This window comes from Rhipicephalus microplus, chromosome 10 (genome assembly GCF_043290135.1).
Source record: "Rhipicephalus microplus isolate Deutch F79 chromosome 10, USDA_Rmic, whole genome shotgun sequence".
NCBI classification, from domain to species: Eukaryota; Metazoa; Arthropoda; class Arachnida; order Ixodida; family Ixodidae; genus Rhipicephalus; species Rhipicephalus microplus.
Window position 1 is genome coordinate 10,870,755 of NC_134709.1, and position 22,173 is coordinate 10,892,927.

The window sequence follows — 22,173 nt, forward strand, 5'->3', positions numbered from 1 at the left end:
TCTCATAATCATATAGTAGTTCTGGGACGTTAAACCCCACATATCAATCAGTTTTTGACACTGTTTGGTCGTTCACTGCTGACAATATGTGGCTTTCACTTAATGGCGTTCGTCCGATGCTTGCCAACGTTGCAGTTAGCATTCTTCTTTGCGCCACGTATAATACACAGTCACAAAATATGTGTGCTATCGTTCCGCGCACTTCGCAGCGTTTATCGGTATTGATAGCACCGAGCCCATCGAGATAAAAAGAGAGACGCAGGCGAGTTCAAGCGAGTGAACGCGAAATGAAATTAGAGAGTTTTAGTACTGCGTACGTGGCGGCCTTGCGTACGTAAGGATGCCACGTTCTGCGTAGTGCGCATGCGCAGACCGCAACTCGCACGTAACGCGTTACGTACGCAGCCACTACGTACGCACGCATGAGATGCGTGCGTGCGTACGTATGAGGTGATCGCGCCGCTCTCGAACAAGTTCGTGACAGAGCGAGACTTCGTTTTGCAAAATGGCGGCATCGAAGGCAAGCACCGACTAGCTCTGTGGCTTAAAATATGGCCATAATCTGGCTATAACACTTGGATTGGCTCACATTGGCTGTCAACAACACGCGCTTCTATTTTGATCTACCAGATGACGCAACACGCTTCACGCTCGTTACGTACGCGGGTACTACGGCGTACTAAAAGCCGGTTAGTGGCAAACAACGCCACGTAACGCAAGGCGCTTGCGTGATGCGTACGTAGCACCATTCCGCAGTACTAAAACTCTCTATTAGTCGCTAAACGCGAGACGCGTGTTTGCGCTGTGCTCTGAAATTTTTCCAACTACGAGTGTCGCCACGCTCGTGTTAAAACAATAACGGCAATATGTTTTCGCAATCACACACGTTTTTTTTTGTGCTATATAGTCTTTCCAAGACCACTTCCGCGACGATTCTTCTCCGTTGTCGCGTTTGAATTCGATAGTACTTGATGTCGTGGATTCAAATTTCATGTCGCGTTTCATTGAGCGAGTACTCTACACAGCGTATACACACGAGCAGGCATGTATATGCACGCAACAACAACAGCAACAAAACACACACACACACACACACACACACACACACACACACACAAACACACACACACAAGCGGGGGAAGGCTGCGCAACATGTTTGATAATAAAGGAAATTATAACAGATACTCAAAATGGTGGAATTTAGCTTGATTCGCTATAGTTCAGCACATTGAAGACGGCATCTCGGCATTGTGTCACGACGACTATATGAATAGTATGAGCACTCTTGGTCGAAACATCGCAATCATTTTAAGCCTTGATGATTGATTGATTTGTGGGGTTTAACGTCCCAAAACCACCATATGATTATGAGAGACGCCGTATAGTGGAGGGCTGCGGGAGTTTCGACCACCTGGGGTTCTTTAACGTGCACCCAAATCTGAGCATACGGGCCTACAACATATCATTTTAAGCCTATAGTCTACGTATCGGACGAAGGCGTAATAGCGCCAACTATACATGCAGGCATGTTCATCGTACGCAGACAACTCTACAGCAACCTTGTCAGCTCAACAGGAAGCAACGGAAAAATACTATTCCCTAAATACACATCACTATTTTTCTTCCAATAAAGATCGGTGCCATGTTTCGCTGTCTTTTACACAGCTTGTGTCTTTGGCGCATGCCATATGCCTGCTCGTGTGTGAACGCTATGTAGGTACAGTACTCGTAAACTTCAACGCTACTTCGTGTTTTTTTTTTTTTTAGAACAGCGAGCAGTATATGCTCGATGTCTCGAGATAACCACGTCATGTCAAGATGAATTAGTTCTCTGAAGGCAATGTTGGCTCTGGTCTACGCGTTTGTGCCGAAATTACGCCGATATGACCCAAAATGAAGACGGTAAACAAAAGTGAGTGCGTTACTTATCTATGAGTTGACCATGTTCCAATTCGTGAGTATACACTGAAATTGATTGAGAGTATATCATTTCCACATCCCTCTGTTAACTTTTTCGTTTTTAACTGTGGTTGATGTTTATGACCGCAACGACCAGTCCTGTTGCCGCCTTTTGTAATTCATCATCATCAGCCTGACTATACGTCCACTGCAGGACAAAGGCCTCTCCCATGTTCCGCCAGTTAACCCGGTCCTGTGCTTGCTGCTGCCAATTTATACCCGCAAACTTCTTAATCTCGTCTGCCCACCTAACCTTCTGTCTCCCCCAAACCCGCTTGCCTTCTCTGGGAATCCAGTCAGTTACCCTTAACGACCAGCGGTTATCCTGTCTACGCGCTACATGCCCGGCCCATGTCCATTTCTTCTTCTTGATTTCAGCTGTGATATCCTTAACCCTCGTTTGTTCCCTAATCCACTCTGCTCTCTTCTTGTCTCTTAAGGTTACACCTACCATTTTTCTTTCCATTACTCGCTGCGTCGTCCTCAATTTAAGCTGAACCCTCTTTGTAAGTCTCCAGGTTTCTGCTCCGTAGCTAAGTACCGGCATGCCTTTTGTAATAATAATAATAATAATAATAATAATAATAATAATAATAATAATAATAATAATAATAATAATAATAATAATAATAATAATAATAATAATAATAATAATAATAATAATAATAATAATAATAATATGTGGGGTCACAACCGGTCTAGAGGCAGGCGCTCGCTCCTTCCTTTTGCGGCCTTTAAGCAGCCCACCGCGAGTACAATGAAGCCGTTTCTATATACAGTGGTGGCGCTCTCCGCGAGAGGGCGTCGTGAGCCCTAAGTGCTTTTCGCCGCATACTCATTGCATTGTAAATCAGCCGTCCCTGGCCACTTTCTCATGCTAATTCCATCGCTTGTAAGGAGTGGTGAGACTATACAGTATAGAGGTGCGTGTGGGGACAGTCTGGCTTTCTCAGCGCTCATGCAATGGGTGAGAATACGCACTCGCAACGCTACAAAAATTGTGTATCTTAAGGCTCTAACATGTCATATTGGCTGAATTAAAAAAATGATTGAGACTCATGTACCTATATTTATCATTTACGTAAACGTTAACAAAAAAACTAAATGATTGAAACTCTTAGGGGCTTCCACTACAGCATCCTTCATTATCATATCTTGGTTTTCGGATCATAAACCACTTAATCGTGTGGTTGTCAGACTTTTTTCCGGAACCATCATATGTTCGGTCGTCATAACAGTGATTGCCGGCCACATTGTAGCGGCTAAACACATCGGCGCTGCTGCTTGTGCATAGGGTTTTAGTGCCAGGGCCCGAAGGCTGCTTATGTATTTCGTACTCCCCATGGCTCCAGCTGGGGGCGCAAAAATACAACAGCGTGGGTACCTAAGTCGCTTGGGGCTCCTGACACCGAATTTTCGTATTATCTGAATGGCCCTGTGTTTGTGGGACTTCCTTTGATCTTATGTCAAGTCAACCCGCTATCGACTAGCTAAGGCATCTTCATATTCTCTTCTCTGAGTGTCACCACACTACATCGGAGAAGCTTTGTTTGCGCTTTCGAGTAATCGGAGACGAGATGAACGAATGGATTCGCAACACGTGGTATGTACACTAATTAATGAGCGACAATGTGCACTTCTAGAAACGCGTCCTCAGCGCCCGTCATAGTGCGATGACGTAACTGATGAGTAGAGAGGCCTTAGCTAGTCTATTGGTCAATTTCGCATTGCTTACTGTGAAAGCCTGGGATCCCTGGCCTGTGGTGTCATTCGTGCAAATATGTTCCTGCCACATGCACCGCACTTGAATCTGCGCGTCGCAGTGAGTTTCCAAGGCGCGTTTTTTTTTTTCGCGTCTTTAATAGGAAGGGGAGGGGGGGAAGGGCCCTGCGACCGAACTTTACCCCTCACTCCTTGAAAGAGAACCCTGAGCAGATAAGGGGAAACCCGATGTCATCAACGCGGCGCCGATCGGGAAATTCGCAGAGTCGCCATGCCTCGCAGACAAAGGACGTCAGCTAAAGTGTCGCATGCCACTGAGACGCTCAGCTTTGTCTGGGCTTCGTGCTTCTTTTTTGTTTTTGTCTTCTTTTGACCACCACGGAAGCAGCAGCACGGTTAGCAGGAATAGAGTCTGTGTACTCCTCGTTTCCCCACTCCCTTCCACGTTCGCCTGTGTACACGCACCGACAGACGGTATTCTGAAGCCCCACCACTTTGTCTTCTTTTGACCACCACGGAAGCAGCAGCACGGTTAGCAGGAATAGAGTCTGTGTACTCCTCGTTTCCCCACTCCCTTCCACGTTCGCCTGTGTACACGCACCGACAGACGGTATTCTGAAGCCCCACCACTTTGTCTTCGAACACCGAGTAAGAAATTTTTAAGAAAAGAAATGACAAAGAAGGGACCCTATACTGGTGCTCCGAGCGAGCCCCCGCAGCCACTTCAGGCTGAAAGCTCGCGCGAGAAAAGCGACAGCAGCTATACAGTGTGCAAGCGAAAATATCCAAAGTGTACAAGAAGAAAAAGTATTCAGCCACTGCTGGCAAGAGGACGCTCAGACAGGAGCGGCGAGCACACTGCGACGGTGGGGGAAGAGCCGTCCTCTTGATCGGAAATTTAACGAGAACAAGAGGTGCACAATTTGCCTAAGCTAACAGCTTTGTCGCGTTCTTCTCGCCAGCTGAAGAAGAAAAAAAAAGAATCTCGAGCCGGGTGGAGAATGGCAAACACGGCTCCGTCCTTCCCCCGAGCCGCGCAAGTGGCTGTCTTCGTCTTGCACGGCGCTCCGTGCCGAGAAGGGAGACCATGCGCCGAATATTGGGACGTCTATGGGCCGCGTCAGTACGGGATTCGTGCTTCGACATTCAGTAGTATACGGTGAATTCGGGGGGGTTGTCTCGGGGTTCTGTGGAAGATCGGGAAAAAGTGGTGTAAAATAGCTGTACAAAGCCTTGGAACTCTTTAGCGGATCGTCATCTGCAGCGCCTTTTTTGTCTTCGGCTCTCTTCTGAAAGAACGCCGCTCGTTGGAGTCCGTGCCCCGCGTGGACTGCCGCCATTGCGCATTGTTACCGGGTGCCGTCCTACAAACGCATCTACAGAACTAAAAGCCATACCACCAGAGTACTAACTGGGCGGGGGGTGTTCAACATACCCCCTTAATTTTTCAATTTTGCTTGATAAGTATACAGCTCATATACAAACATACAAACGCACGCACGAACATGCATAAGGATAGACGCACGCACGAACATACGTAAAGTATAATTACCCCCCCCCCCCCACTCTCCCGAAAAAAAAAAAAGGAACATGACTTGCATATCAGCTTGTTTTTCTTGCAGAGCGTTAAAACTACTTAACCGTTTTACACCACAATCTGAGCGCTATCAAACGAACAGCCGATTGTCCATTGAAGAACACCGGCACTAAACATGCGGAATTTCAAAAAAAAAACATCTTCCCGCTGAAAAGCTGTGGATGCCCTTAGCTGCGAAACAATTTATTGAGGGCCACTGACGCGTAACTGAATGTACAGGGAGGGAAGGGTCAAAAGTTTCTAGGCCACTATCACGTACTTCTATGGAAACGTGGCCTGGGAACTTTTGACCAGAAGTGTACGTGCACTGCAGCACTTCGAGGAAGCACGGCAGCCGAACCGGTATCGAAACAGCGGCATCAAGCTTAAGATGACGGAAAACACTATAATCTCCGCGACGAATGCGTATACACGCTCGTGGCCGTTTCCGATCTGAACGGAACTGGTTGAATAAACGTGGTCACGTGGTTGAATAAACTCAAACTCAAACGTGCCCATGGATTAACTGAGTGCGCGAATCGTTGCACTGCGAACAGGCGTTGTGTGCTTCTACGGTCGCGCAGACGTTTCTAGCAGGCGACAGGACGGAGCTCTGGTTCGAACAAGCAAGCCTTTACGGGGTTCCGCACAGTGGAACTCGTGGAACGCTGACGGATGGCGCGCGCGTCGTGCTGCGCGTCGCAGTCCTAAACTTAGCACCCTGACGCACCCCGTAGTCGACGACAGGGGGCACGGATTCGTGGCGGCAAGAACAAGCGAGGCCCTCCGAAGCGACAGAGCAGCTGCGGTCGTCAACGAGGCGACGCCCGGCAGTCTTGTGCGAAGAGTCCGGTCAACTACAGTACATATCTTTTTTTGTTTTTTTTTTAAGTCATGGGCTATGCTTCAAGAGAGTGCGTGTTTTTGTCAGCAATCGTTGGGGTATATTAGCAGGGCCGCTTTATTGTACGATAAGCAGGGTTGCCATCAGCGACTACTTTGCGCCAAATTGGTTACTCTTAGACGTCGTCGGGCCACGAAAACTTCAGCTTGGCGCCATAGCTTTACCACTTTGAAGTTTAGGATTAGTAGGCAATTTCCGCGTTATTTGCTTGTAACAGAACGAGCAAGACAAAAACACACCCACTCTTTGCAACCTTTTGAGTCGCTTCAGCCGATGCGCGCTCATGCATGTCCTCGACCCCTCAAGAAGCTGGTGCGTATCGAGGCACGCAATGCACGACGCGATTGTAGACGGAGTGGCCAAGTTCTGCGCACTTCGACAGTTAGTCGCGTGGCTATATAGTGCGCCACTCACAGACCCCGCTACATATTCGGACGTCAGTTTCTAATGCTGATAGCATAGCTCGCGTTCTCACACAAGCTTGACAAAAAAAAAAAAGTTGATTGTGAGAACCACGAAAGTGATACGTGTCTTCACAAAGGTTGTTGAGCATTTTCAAAATGCGAGGCATTTCTTGGCGAATTTCGGCGACTTTGTGTGTATCTATCTACCTAGCAGCCTACGACATTTAGCTCTTCTGGCCGTTTCGTTAATGAGATCTATACCAAAATTAGTATGGCATAACATGACTGTATGACGAGCACGAGTGACTAGTCATAACATGAAAATCATGACATGTATGTCATGAATGTCATGGCTTACTTGTCATGGTCTTGCATGCTCTCTTGCGGTTTTTTCTTCACATGACATATGGCAAGACTGCTATGGTATGACATGACTGCATGGCGAAGATAAGTGACAGGACCTAACGTGGAAATCATGACATGCATGTCATGTATGTCATGACTATACGTCACGCTCAAGGTGCGCTGGCGGTCATTTTGCTAGCTTTACATGTATCAAATTTGGTAATACGTGACGTGAATGGACTACGAAGGTAAACGACACGTTCAAACATAATAATCATGATATGCGTGTCATGTAAAACAATATCACAATATTTGCCTCTCGCGTCACAGGGACGGCATACAGCTCACCCATAGTAGAGCACCTAGTGCTCTAAATCGTTAACTACTTTTTCTAAACCAACATGACTACATGCTATACGCTCATAGAGCTCTCGCGGCCGTTTCGCTAGCTTCACGTATGCCAGATTGGGTATTACGTGACGGGATATGACGGCGAATGTAAATTACACGCTCAAACATGATAATCATGACATGCGAGTCATGTATTACATGACTACGTACTACGCTCGTAGCATGCTCGTGGCCGTTTCGCTAGATTCACATATACCCAATTTGGTATTGCGTGACGTCAGTGGACGACAAACACAAATTTCAGGTGCAAACATGATAATCAGGACATGGAAGTCATCTACGGCATAATTTACGCCAACCTCGTAACATTGTGCTGATTTTAAAGTGGCATGTCAACCTTCCTCGTTCGTGCTCCTCATATCATGCTTTCTCATATCCTCCTCATATCATGCTTTCTTCTATTGTTTTGAAACAAACTTCACCACTGTCTGCCTGGGCGACCGGAGCTTTGTCAAGCCGAAGAAGTTTTGGCTTTTTCTCCATTTCTCCCTTTTTCACCTTTGTATGAAATGGTGAAAATAAAAGATTTTTGATTTGATTTGATCATCGATTGCCACTGTACATGGGAATCGATGCCTTTGAATATCATGCCTTCTGTATTGGCTCCAAATCTAAGGTCAACAGTATCGAACATACATCAAATAAATAAATTATTTAATATCACATCTATGTTTTGTGCCATACAGTTCGGTTGGTGATCCACTTTATAGAGTGGAATAGCTCGCAAATATTTGTTCACAATGCCAAACCATTCGAACTCTCTTCTTGTGCGCAGATTCCTGGCTCAAGCGGTGACCAGTTCTCCGAGCACCGGCTACCGCCATCCTGCAACTCTGTAAGCTGCCTATAATCATGCCACAAAATGCTCCTTCTCCGAGCGACGCAGAACAGGGAGGAGAAGCGAGCACACATACCGACGCCGCTGACTAACAACCGAAGCTGCATACAACCAATCGCCGAATGAAGTTTCGGTTGCTAATCAGTGCCGTGGTTTGTTGTGTCTTCCCCCTTTGCCTTTTCTCCCGTTTATTGCAACTTCTCGTTTGAATCGCATACAACGAATTTCACACCGGCATCGCAAAAGATGTCAAATCTTTTCCGAGGAAACCCGCAGAGTAGGGAAAGATTTATAAAAGGGAACACAGTTGAAACTGTTTGAAGAAACCCAGTTTTACGAATACCCCAATTGAACGAATAAATTCAAGTTCCCCGCCTCACAGTTGCACATAGGCTATAGTTTGCTTCCAGATTCAACGAAATATTTAACTAAATAATTCACGAGTCCCCTCAGTTTCGTTAAATTGAGTTATAACTGTAGAGGATTTTAGCGCCTGGAACCCCATGCAGCTTGCGTACGTACGTTCTTGCGTTCCTTTGTACTTTCAGCCGCACGTAAGGGCAATACAAAAGAACGCAATGACTTGCGTATATGCTCGAGCCGTTGCAGTGCCCCGGCTCTAAAATACCCCAGTGAGTCATCGGCCCGTTCAAGCTGTGCAGCACAAAAGTTTACAAAGGAAATCCATTTGTTCTGTATCGGGATTCGAACACGAAACCAACGTTCTGCCGGATGTGAAGAAGAGAGAGAATTAAGCTTATTTGACCAGGCTGTTTAGACCAATAGGTACGCGGCCACCTCGGTCCGTGCAGCCGTGGGCCTGGGTTTATTTTATAATCTAGCCCTTCTCACCAGCTGTGTCTGGTGCTCGGGGCTAGGGCTGGTCAACCGTGCATGCCTCCCGCTGTTCCTCTGCTGGTGATTGGGTAACGCCAGAAAAGGAGAATATTCTTGTTTTATAAAAAAACGAGCGCGAGTTTCTTCCGCGGTCTCGTCCTATACTAACAAGTCTACGACGTTTTCTTTTTTTTTTTTCAGAACTTACTGCAAGCAGATGTAGAGCTATAGTTCGTTGGGGATCTTGAAATTTGACGGTTCAATCAGCACTATAGAAGTGAACACGGTGCACATGCATAAAATAGCCTAATATTCACCGTTACGGCTCAAAACATATGTACAACTAAAGAAGACCAGCAGATTGCGCGAGTCAATTGGTGAGGTTTCATGGTAAAAAAAATATAAAGCAGCGCTTCAACGCAGGACACAGGAAAGAACTGAGACACACACGTCGCTGAGAGGTTGGCACACATAAAATAAACCCAAGTGCTAGAAAGACTTCTTTCTTGTATGCGGCGTTAAAGCGCTGTTTTATATTTTTATCATGCTCGACTAACTGGAATTCTGCATTTTCAACAGCGTATTGATTTTTAGAGGCAAGAATTCGCGAAGATAGCATGTATGCGGCATGTGTGAATAGCATGTACAGGGGTAGCATGTACGGGTAGTTATATGGAGTAAAAGACATGTACGGGTAGGGGTACGCGGGAGAATACAGGCAGTAGTTACAGTGATACGTTTACAAACTTATTCGAGCTATTCGAAACTTGTAAAAAGATAGTGCGACTGGTACCGCGTGCACAATGTAGCGTTCCATCCCGCGAGCAGTATAGGTCTCGAGTTTCCTATAGCACTATAGCGAGAACTCCAGCGCTAATGTTTACAGGAGCTACAACACAGGAGCTACAACACATGTCGCTTTCGGCCAGCATGGGTGTGATGGGTGCGCAGATTTGTCTAAACTTTGTTCCTTCGGCTGGCCGTGTGGCCTGCGTCCGCTCTGTCGGAAGACAAAGTTCAGTTAATGTTCAGCAGTTCCATTTGGACACCTTTACCTTTCTAAGCTCACTAATTCAAAACGGCTCACGAAGTTCGCAATGATCTATTATTTTAACCTAAAGAAACGCCACAGGACAAAAATAAACGAAGCCCCTATAGTGCGTTCGAAGCCGCAAACACGAAGGTTAGACAAATTTGTGTATACTATCTTCCCATCATTCCCATGGTGGCTGAACGATCGCAGCTCCGGAGTTTCCTTTAGTAAATATTCTGGGAACATCTGTGTCGCGAGCAAGGAACTACCAGTACGTTTGCCATCTATCGTTCCGTTCGATTCTGTTCTATTAGTCGAACAGTCTTACTATAGGAGAGGTACAAGTCGCAGATGCTCGACTGGAAGCCCAGCGTCTATTACCAGACAGTGGCATTCATAAAACACGTGTCTAATGCGCGCGAATGTACTACACACACAAAGAAAGAAACTAATGCAGACACACACACACACAGGCGCCCGGAACGGTATTACGCGCCTAAACACGATTTATCGTGAAAGACAAATGTCCACAATAGAGACTCAGAGCTGAAATTTGCTGAAACTCTATGTTCCCTGAATGGCCCCGACATTGAAGCGATTAAAACGGAGGCACACGGGTGGTGATAGGATGGAAAGGATGGCACAGAAACGACGGGAAAACAACACTGACAGACGTACCATTTTGTCAATGCCTTCTTTTTGTTGACCCCTATACGCATCATGCGCTGATTTATCGGGGATGAGCAGTACTGTCGGTGCACGGTGAGCCCCGCAGCCCTCTTTTCACCTTGCCGCATCTTATTATCATATGATAAGCAACAAAGTCCGGGATTATCCAGACAGATGCTGCCCATTGCCATCGGCGCCACGCGAAGCACTCAGCTTGGCAAGCGCGGGCTTCGGAATCCGCGGCGTCGTGCCCAAATCCGGCTGGGCGGAGATTACGCCGAGAAAGGGTGGCCTTCGATATATATATATATATATATATATATATATATATATATATATATATATATATATATATATATATATATATATATATATATGCACACACAAGCAGGAAGGTCCTGACTCGGCAGAGGTCAGGTCGCGACGAGTCTCCCAGCTGTGATGGATGTGGGTTTCGAGAACTGGAGCTTTTCTTTTTTATTACTTTTTTTTTCAAGAAACAAGAAAAAAAGTGTGTTATAAATGTACTGTTGAAGAATGCTCATACATGGCTCGAAAACTTGGAAGCTGTGGAAAAAATAAAAAAAAAAACAGCTGACTACCGGCTTTGCTGGTCCCTATACAAAGCGAAGCGTCGTCGATGGCCCGCGCTCGCGTTTCTCCTTAGCTTCTCTTTTTGTGCTTCATTCGTTAATTTTTCTTTCTCAGGAGTCACGGGGGCTTTATCTCGACGTTTACCTTGAGGCTTAATTTCCGTTCCGTGCGTGTCCCCTCTTTGCGCTTCGCTCTTCTATTCACAGCAACGAAGAGGCGATCAAGAAGAAGAAGAAAAAAGAAACACCTCGCGGGGGGTGAGGTTTTATGTTGACGTTCTGCGTAATAGCGCCATTCGCAAAGCTCCATTTCACGATGACGATAGTTATAGCGCGAGAACAAAACGACGACACAGAGACAAGAAGGACACGAAAGACTTGTCTCTGTGTCGTCGTTTTGTTCTCGCGCTATAACTGTCGTCATGCCATACCAACTAGCCCAAGCTGCCACACTTCTAAGCTCCATTTCACGCCACACAAACGAACAAATACATAAACATACCCAGATTAACAGTCACATATATACACAGAGACAAGCAAACAAGTGTAGATGCCGGAAATGCTAGCCTGGCTATTCGATTGACATGCCATCTGCACGGGAGGGGTAATAATTATTATATACGCAGCTGACCTGTCCACGTTACAGGAGACAAGTATCCGATTACAACCACAATTACTTCCTATAGAATATAATTAATTACAGCGACCAATTACAAGAGCAGGAAAGTAACGCAGTCATTCCGGAAATGTGTTCAATTACATCATTGCATTAATTTCCTTATATATTTTATTGCTGTAACTCAGTAACACCTTTTCTCAAACTATACGACGAACGGCTTAGGCTTATACATGGCAGCGGAAAGGCAGGAGGCAGTGGTGGATTTGATTGATTGATTTGTGGGGTTTAACGTCCCAAAACCACCATTTGATTATGAGAGACGCCGTAGTGGAGGGCTCCGGAAATTTTGACCACCTGGGGTTCTTTAACGTGCACCCAAATCTGAGTACACGGGCCTACAACATTTCCGCCTCCATCGGAAATGCAGCCGCCGCAGCCGGGAATCGAACCCGCGACCTGCGGGTGAGCAGCCGAGTACCTTAGCCACTAGACCACCGCGGCGGGGCAGGAGGCAGTGGTGGCTGGGAGGCTTATTCCTACGTCTAGAACGTTTCTTCACTGCACGTATCCTCTTGACTTGAGAAAGTCGGCGGGAGCACCGTCTCCAGGTAGAAAAAGTCACTGCATACCAGCGATAATCTGCAGTGATTCTTTAAAAGCGCGGCGTCATTTTCAGTCGAGCAGCCACGCTGCGCTCAACTTGTTCAACTAAAGGATGAAATTCGAGTCGAGGATTCTGTTAGCATATATGGGGGTTACTGTGGCTTCTGTGCTAGTGATGATGATCATCATCATCATCGTCATCATCATCATCATCCTGACTACGCCCGCTGCAGCGAAAAGGCCTCAGCCACGTTGCACCAATCAACCCGGTCCTGTGGTTTCACGACCCCGCTATAACCGAATCATTCTTAATACAACCTGCCCAACTAACTTTCTGTCTCCCTTTCACGCGTTTACCTCCTTTTAGAATCTAGCCAGTAACGCTTAACGACCAGCGGTTATTCTGCCTACGCTCTACATGTCCTGCCCACGCAAATTTCTTCTTCTTGATTTCGACCAAGATGTCATCACCACACATCTGTTCCCTGGCCCACTCTGCTCTCTTATTGTATCTTTAGGCTACACCAATAATTTTCTCTTTCCGACGCTCGCTGCGTCGTCCTCAATTCAAGTCGAACCCTCTTTGCCAGCCTATACAGGTTTCAGCTCCGACACGTTGTTTGTGGTGCTCACATACACAGGCGCTGACGTCCGACCATTTCACTCCTTCTGACAGACTGCAGCGTTCAAGAGCGAGCACACGCTCGCACAACGCGACGATAAGCACGCGCGGTTTCGTCCCTGCCGATCGAAATAGCGTCGCGGCCCACTTGAAAGGGGCCCGGCATGAAGCGTGTCAATAAACAACCTGCCGCGCCTCGAGAGAAATGCACCAGCAGGCCCGCTCGCCAATCTGGTGCGGCTTCGCTGAGGCGTTAGTGTCGTTCGTTCGCGGAGCGTGTTGGATTGCCCGCACTCGGACGCCAAAAGGAGACGTCAATCACCTCACAACTTTCGAGAAATCTTCCTCATTTTTTTTTACGCATAGGGATCCTTCCGAGTGAAACTTGCCATCCCAGAATTCCACCGGCAGCTATTCTAATGGAAGTAAAACTGAGCTGCTAGGCAACTGTGTGAGAACAGGAGTGGGGCGTGGGCAGAAACTTTTTTTTTTTCGGACGAAGAGGGAGGAGAGGGGACACCCCCTTGAAATGGTCATTTATATTACGATTGCTTTTAATAACGTCCCCTATACTTTCCCTGACGTTATTGTGCGTTAGTTCTCATTAATATATTGCCCAACGAAGAAAACTAACCCTGTTATTTATAGCTCTTTACGCCATGATGAAAAAAAATTTCGGAGCGGTGGGCAAGGGCCCGGTGTGCCACCCCCTGGCTACGCGACTGCGTGAAGGTTACTTTAGTAAAGTCGATCGATATGTGGGGTTTAACGTCCCAAAACCACCATATGATTATGAGAGACGCCGTAGTGGAGGGCTCCGGAAATTTAGACCACCTGGGATTCTTTAACGTGCACCCAAATCTGAGCACACGGGCCTACAACATTTCCGCCTCCTTCGGAAATGCAGCCGCCGCTGCCGGGATCCGAACCCGCGACCTGCGGGTCAGCGGCCGAGTACCTTAGCCACTAGACCACCACGACGGGGCGACTTCAGTAAAGTATTTTCGTTCAATCGAACATGGGGTCACGTGGCCGCCTTCGAATGTTCCATCGAGAAGAAAAAGTTAAATGTGAATAGATAGGAAATAGGTAGATAGAATACATTTTGCTGAACGAAAATAATTGATGGCATCTTCGAGAAAGCGCACCAGTGCGCCCTGGTGCGCACCGGTGCACACCAACCGTCTTCGGTAACCAGGGCGCACCCTGTGGGGGAACTTTGTTTTTTCGTTGCTCCGAGGTGCTCCGAAAAAAATTGATGGAGCGACGCTGTACAATCCCTGCATTCGTTGCGTGCCGCGCGCGTAGCAGACGATCAGCAGACGACGCGCAATTGACGGCTCGTATTCGATTTGCCCCTCCACAGAACCGGGGCGTTCTGCCCCTTCTTGGTTTTGGGGAAATTCTAGACTGCTCCGGGGCACAATTCCCGAAGATGATATAAGCCACTCTCGCACAGTTACCTAGAAGCTCATTTTTTTAAAACATCGAATCGCTGATCGTCGAATTTTGGGGTGAGACGTTTCACTCCGAATGACCCCTTTCGTGCGCGAGGGGGGGGGGGAGGGGGTGATGTCGGAGGGTGTTGTCACCCACTTCTTAATCACCTGGGGGGAGGGAGGACATGTCATTATGGCACACGCGGTGGTCTATGAGAGAGAAAATTATGTATTTAATTTCTCCTTGGCATATTGGCCGCCATGGTGGTAGAGTGGTTAGTGCGCTCGCCTGCTGAGCCGCAGGCCACGGGCCCGACCCCGGCCGCGGCGGTCGCATTTCGACGGAGGCGGTCCGTGCAGTTAAATTTAGGTGCACCCTAAAGAACCTCACAGGGCCAAAATATTTAAAGCCCTCCTCACAATACCTTGCAATCATATTGTCTAATTGTTGTGACGGTGAAGGAGAAAGCGGTCGGGCATCCACCGCCGGCAGCCGCCCTGGACGATTATCTCAGCAAAGCGCTCGCTATAATAAGCCTATATAGCCTTGATAAAAGCCTCGATAAGCGTTCGTGCAGGTCTACTCTTATTAGGTTGACGTCACCTAAAACGTCACTCAGGTAATGCACGTGGCTACCGGCGGATCCACATTGTCGTTTTACGAGCGACCTTTTCACAAAACCATTAACGAAGAAGCTCTTAATTAACCGGACGAACTTGTGTCCAGAGAATGAAAATTGAAAGTACAAGCTGCGTACGCTGTAATCGCAAACGTTGACCGTCGGTAATCTCAGCGGCAAGGCGCGTCGGCATTTATACATGTGGCATCGACGATTACGGCCTTATCGTTGTTGACTGCGTTACTTCTAGAATACACTCAACTGTTCGCGTTGCGTGCTCAAGCTGATCTAAAATAATCGCGAATGCTCCCAGGAATACCTGCGCGGCGCGCTCAAGACAGTGGTTACATGTTTTTCTGTGGCCCTGACATCCCCCCCCCCCCCTGCTTAGCTTCCAGCGCTTTCGTGGGGACGAGAGAAGAGAGAATGCAATTGCAGCATGCGACAAACCTTTGTAACTTCACTCGCACTGGACGGATTCTTTAAATTTTTTTGCGGCGTTCAATTCGTGAAGCAATAAGCTCTTCCAATGAATTCATTCCATGGTTAATTAAAAAAGTGTTTCAGGGCCCCTCTGACGTGCACCTAAATCTAAGAACACGGAGCCGGAGAATTTTCGCCTCCGTCGGAAATGGCCAAAATTTTATGCCGCGACCTGCGGGTCTGCAGCTGAGCAGCGTAACCGCTATAGACCTGCACGGCGGGCATTGAAGTTACACTCGTAAAGCGCCGCGTTACTGCGCATACAAACCGTTGTCGCAGGTTTGCGTATAGCGCGGCTATTTCTCGCTTCACGAGCGGCGGGGAGAAGAGCGCGCTCCAAGCGTTTTCCCGAGAACGGGCCTGTTTCTTGCCTTTCAGCGGCACCGCCGGGGCAACGTGCGTGTGCACAGCAGGCGAACTCGAACGGTGCTCGGCTTTTCGGCACGGTCGTCGCACAGAGGCGACGAAAAACGCGGACGATCGGTGGTTTTCAGCGCTTATTCGCCGCGGCCCCTCCAAACATCTGCTCCGAGGGCGTCCTTTCGCTTCAAAAGGGCTCGCAGAAGAAGAAATACCGAGGCGAGCCGTGTATATAGACGCACTTTCAGTAACGAACGCGCGCCCGATATCGTATGCTTTCTTTTCTCTTTACCTCCCGGAGACCGATGTTTTTTCTTGCCTCGATACAAACAGCCGTGTTGATACTTCAAGGCGATGCTATAGCCGGCCTCAAACAAACGGACTGCAGGCTTGGATTTAACAAACATGAAACTGCTTACGCCGCCTTATTAAATTGCGCGCTTTTTCGAGTGCGCGTTTACTTGTCCCGTTTGATTTCAGCTTCTTGAGTCAAGCGGTGTTTTCTGGTTGTCATGGGCCACGGACATGTGCTACCAAAGATTTCTTATTACCTGTTCTTTTTTTTTTACCAACACTGAAACATGTAAATTGCATACGTTGTTTAGAAAGGGGACGCAGTCAGTCGAAAGAAAAGCTGAGTCTCGCTTTCTGAAAGGGTGCATGGTAGTATTTTATTAGTGTGTTTTCATTTTTTAAAATGCGGAGCAAGATCGCAAGCGTTGCACCCCAGCAAACTTCCGGTCACCTGATTTACCATGGCTCCTAACGTCTAAACTGGAGGAACGTGTTAAGGTTTTTTCAGGGGTAAGGAAAATCTTTTTAGTTTTTTTAATTAAAAAGGAACGTGCGCAAAGTTCAAGAGAACCTCTTATAATTTTGAAGTAGCTAAAAAAAAACATTTATTCGAATCTATTTTGTCGACTAGTAGAAGAAAAGTGCAGAAAATGAGCTCTTCTTGCCCACCGATGCTGTTATGGCACATGGGTAAACAGAAACAGGACGCCAATAAAGGGTGCGTGTTTGTAAACAGGGAAAAAGTCACCTATACCCGCTAATCCGGCGTCGGCGATGTCGTTTACACCCCCACTGCGCATGCTCGCGTCCCGTGGCAATGGTCGCCAACCGCGCCGACCGTATAACTCAGATGGCGCCACTTTCCGGTCAAGAAAGTCGTATCACACTGACACGCACGAGTATCGCGAACTTTCTCCACTGGCGGCGCGAGATGCGAGAGGCGGCAGAGGAGGTAGTTGTGAGGCGCGGCGCCTCGGTTAAAAGATAGGCGGTGCTTTCCAGAAAAATGTCCAGGAACTATCCGGAATGTCGTTACGTCACACATTTTTCCGATAATATGACGACGTCATGGGGTGACGGCATCACGTGATGCAAATTTTTTGCGTCAATCGTCCCCCACGCGGTGGAACGCTCGCCTCCGACGGTCAAATTTCCCGTTTGATGAGGCATCCAACGCTTTCGCCTTAAAGTGAGACTCAAGGCGGCCAATGTTTACGTCTGTCAATGTTTACGGCGAAACCCGTCGCAGCGCAAAATTCACGTCTGCTCGCATATGGCTCGCTCTGCCATTGCCCCGTAAAATTAGCTGACATCCTGTTCTTGCGCACATTGGCTCAGGGGTATGCGACTGAAAACTCTATCGGCGAGCGACCGAGCCAAAGTAGCCGCCGCTTTGCGAACAGTGTAACCGTTGCTGTAGTCGCAGGTGTGAACGAGCTTTAATGTAAGCAGCGTCCCGAACGCTGCACCATTATAACGGTGTCGAATAGAGTGCATGGGCCGTGCCGTGTCAGTCGTATATATCAGCGAGCGAATATATCGAATATATCAGCGAGCGACCGAGCCAAAGTAGCCGCTTTGCGAATAGTGCAACCGTTGCTGTAGTCGCAGGTGTGAACGGAGCTTTAATGTATGCAGCGTCCCGAACGCTGCACCACTCTAACGGTGTCAAAAAGAGTGCATGGGCCGTGTCGTGTCAGTCGCTTTCGCACACTTGCAACGCAACGGCAGCGACAGCAGCCGCACTAACATTAGCATATTCTGGCGCAAACTAAACTCCTGCAGATTTAATATATTTTTGTTTTTCATAACCGGCAGTTCGCGCACGCGTGTGTGTACTGCACACGAACAGCTCTCCACCTTCGTGAAGCATCTTTCTTTTTTTTCCCGCCTCCACTCATATCGGTCTCAGCTCGGACTCACTCCATCATTCACATTTCGGCGTGCTCACAACAGTGTGCGCCTGCACGCGCCCCACTTAATAAACACGCCGGCGAGAACGTCCGCACAACGTGGCGCCACCTTCAATATACTTGACCGCTGCCCCTTCCTTATTTCTTTTTGCTCTTGCTGTTACTTTGTCGTCCTTTTTTTGTGTGTGTGTGTGTCAGCATTCCCTAGTTCCTTGCTCGTTTTACTTCCTGCCAGAGTTTCGTCGCGTCCAACGGGTATGTGGTTAAGCAAAGGGTACATGCCCGCTTCTGCTGTCGCAAGCGGCAGCAGGCTTTCACGTTTGTGAGCTCTTCCTTGACAGCGCGGCGAGGACAGGCGTATATGCCTCCTGTTGACAGCTTGAAGGAACGCTAATGCGAAACAGTGAATCAATTTAGATTGATAAATTGTCCTTTGACAACTATAATAATAATAACTAAAACAGTTTTGGGTTTAAGGTCTCAAAACCAAGAAGTTATTATGAGGAACGTCGTAGTTGAGGGCTCCGCAAATTTAGACCACCTGGTATTCTTGACACAGGCCTCAAGAATTTTCGCCTCCATCGAAAATGTGGCCGCCACAGCCGGGATTCGAACGCGCGACCTGTGTCTTTTCATTTGCCGGGCACAGGTTCCCTCAAATAAAAAAAGTTTAGTCTCGAGCTCGTCTGCTGCTGCCTTCGCCAACGTAACTACCGCGTGACAATAACCTTCGGTTCACCTTTCTCACACCGGGACACACGCATGCATCAACACAGAAGCGCTCGAAAAGGACAGAAAAAACTACAGGGAGGAACGCACCCCTGAAGTACGCGACCAGAAGGGACGCTTTCGGTCGGCGCACAACGTGGAATTTTTACGCTATAGTGGGCCGCGAGTTTATGCGTCCGCGCGTAGCTTATTCACCGCAGAACTTCCAAAGTTCCTCGCGAGATGGAAACGCGACGATGTAAACACTAAAAAAAGTGCCGACCCAAGCGGAAATTGAAACGCACCAGCCGTATGTATACATCAGACAGAAATCAATGAATGCGCAACGTGGCTTGAGGAAAAAGAGTTTGCCGTAACAACCTGGCGATTTGAACCGCAGTTTTTTTTTTTTTTGAGGTGCGTGCAAGCTTTCGGTTAATGTTCATATAAAAAACGACACGCGCAAGGCGTCCAGTGGAATAGATATCGTTTATTAATTTTTTTCTTTAAGACGCGCGGAGGACGTCCAAATACAATTATGAAAGCAGGTTTTGTCAAGAGGGGACAGTGGTGAGGAGAGGGGTAGAGATTAGCCATATTGAACCATCTTTGTGCATGTTGGTGTGCGTACGCGGGGGGGGGGGGGGGGGGGGCATACGCACGTAATTTAAGATCTATATTCACACCGACTGTACAAGCACGACCATCGATAATATGACCAGCGTCGATATTATCGATAGCGTCAATATTAGCGTCAACCGCAGACAAAGCTGTGCACTTGGACGCTTTCAAAGGTCTCCATGACTGAAAATGTGAAAAAGAAAGATAAGTGGAATATTTGCATTCCTCGCAGCATCACAAAAAAAAAAAGAGGAGTTCATGGCTTTATATTTTGTTTGAGTAACAAGTTCAGTCCCCACAATTCGCTTTGTATGTGGTGGGTCGCGACACAGTATCGCACTGGAAAAAATGAGACGTGTGAAGGAGATCCTATACATTAGCAAAGGAGTATAGGTAGCTATAGAGTCGAAACATACAAAGGTTTCTGTTGTTAATCTTACTGGCTGGCTTGCACTTCCTTCACTTCACAAAAATTGTGGTTTATGACGTAGTCCATGTACCGTGTCTCAACACGAAGCTACACTCAGAATTCGCATTAACTGATTTGTGGGGTTTAACGTCCCAAAACCACCGTATGATAATGAGAGATGCATGAGAGATTCGCATTAGGCAATATCAAAATCACCTGTAATTTTTTTTCTATCGCCTCTGTTACATTTGATTAGAAGTTGTTTTCACGAAGGCATATGCATTGTTTTTTTTAGGTGAGGTATTCTATATTTATTTATCGTGAATACATTGAAAGGCTGACGACAAAAGCTGCATACAAGCAGCTTGACAGGCCCGTCAGCCCAATTCAAACGTCAGCAGCAGACGGCAGATATGCATGCTGTAGAAATTTACAGTAATAGACACAACACACCAAAGTATCGCAATTCTATTGCGATAACAAAAATATGCAAGTAAAAAATATATGCACGCTAACAACTAAACAAAGAAACGCATTCGAAAAATGTTAATTGTTAATAGGAATGACTGACAGTGCGGCATGCGAAGTCTGCGGCACCGAATGGAACATCGAACGCTTGCTGTGCCACTGTCCTTGTTTTGCCTCGGAGTACTTTCCAACGCACTTCCGCGACTGCACGATCGGCCACTTTCTGTGCAGGTGCTATACCATACTGCACCTTCCCCATATCTCGACGGCCCACAAGGCAATGAAAGCGCTCTTGTGCTTTTCGAGGACGACCGGACTATGCGAACGCCTCTGACTTGCGGTGCAGCGCGCCGCACGTTGCAGTGAATGGACTGCTCTATCATCTCTTTATTATACTCTTCCTCATCTTTTCATTCTCTTTTTCTGATCCTCCAGTGTAGGGTAGTTAACCGGAAGTTCCTCTGCTTAACCTCCTTACCTCCCCTCTTTGCTTCCTGCCTTCATTCTTCTAAGAAGTGTGGCAGCTTGGGCTAGCTAGTTGGTATTGCATGGCGATAGTTATAGCGCGAGAACAAAACGACGACACAGAGACAAGAATGACGTGTCGTGTCTTTCGTGTCCTTCTTGTTCCTGTGTCGTCGTTTCGTTCTCGCGCTATAACTATCGTTCATTCTTCTGTTTTGTGTCTCTTTCTATCTCTCTATTTCCTTCTTTCCATTTCTCGATATTTCTACCTGTCCTTTTTTTTTCTGCCATTCATCTCTTTATTTCTCTTTGTATCTTGCTCTTTATTTTTTATCTCTTTTCAGTGTGTGTTTCTTTGCGCATAATTCTCGGTGTCACACGCTTTTTTTCTTTCGTTCTTTACATTCTTTCCCTATATTTCCCTTTTTCTCTTTCCTTCTATCTATCTCTCTGTGCACTGGTTATTTATTATTTATTTATTTATTTATTTATCATTAAATAAAATTAAATAATATTAAATAAAATATTAAAAAAGGGGCGTAATAGTATTCAAAGAAAATACATGAAGAGAAAAATACAATGAGGCTAAGAAAATGAACAAGAGCACAACGGAGTTTAGCAGCAAATAGTAACTGTAAAATGCAAGAGTACAAGGACAAGCTGAATATTTTCTAGCCCATTAGAGTTATCGTATCCCACGCTAGACGAATTGGTGCACGTTATCTGGAAGCTAAGAAATATATAAAAAATGGAAAGATGCGCGTGTCGCTCCATGATGATGATAATGTTTTGTTCACTCGGCGCGAACTAACGGTCAGTTTACAGTTTACACAGCTCTGCTGCTAAACACACACACACACACACACACACACACACACACACACACACACACACACACACACACACACACGCACACACACACACACACGCACACACACACACACAAAAAAAAAAAAGCTGCGCACTAAATCAGTTCACAGTGTAGATGCATCCAGTGTCAACACACTTTCGTGAAACCCCAATCGATGCCATCTCCACAACATAGTGCCTCCTGTGGATTTCGGTTATACCTAGTGTTTAACGGCACACGAAACAATGCGTCTTTAGTATCGAACAAAAGTTACAGTCTCTTTGAAGCGGTCGGTGACATTGAATATATTGTTAAACCGCGGTTAGGTTTTCCTGCCTGTCGTAAGCATGGTACGGGGGCAAGGACATGTACAACAGTTCCAAGCGACCGTCTGTGGTGCTGTGCCAT

General features: G+C 47.0%; 1 protein-coding gene and 1 pseudogene across 1 annotated transcript in view; one reads left to right on the plus strand and one right to left on the minus strand.

Annotated features, from left to right (window-relative positions):
- The window catches only part of LOC119181881 (metalloprotease TIKI2), a 130,194-nt gene that overhangs the window by 17,924 nt on the left and 90,097 nt on the right, over positions 1-22,173 (plus strand). Inside the window, exon 2 of the mRNA XM_037433122.2 lies at positions 8,097-8,156. Coding sequence (XP_037289019.2) covers positions 8,097-8,156 — 60 coding nt within the window. The remainder of the gene's footprint in view (positions 1-8,096; positions 8,157-22,173) is intronic.
- The window catches only part of LOC119180627 (uncharacterized), a 118,595-nt pseudogene that overhangs the window by 13,407 nt on the left and 83,015 nt on the right, over positions 1-22,173 (minus strand).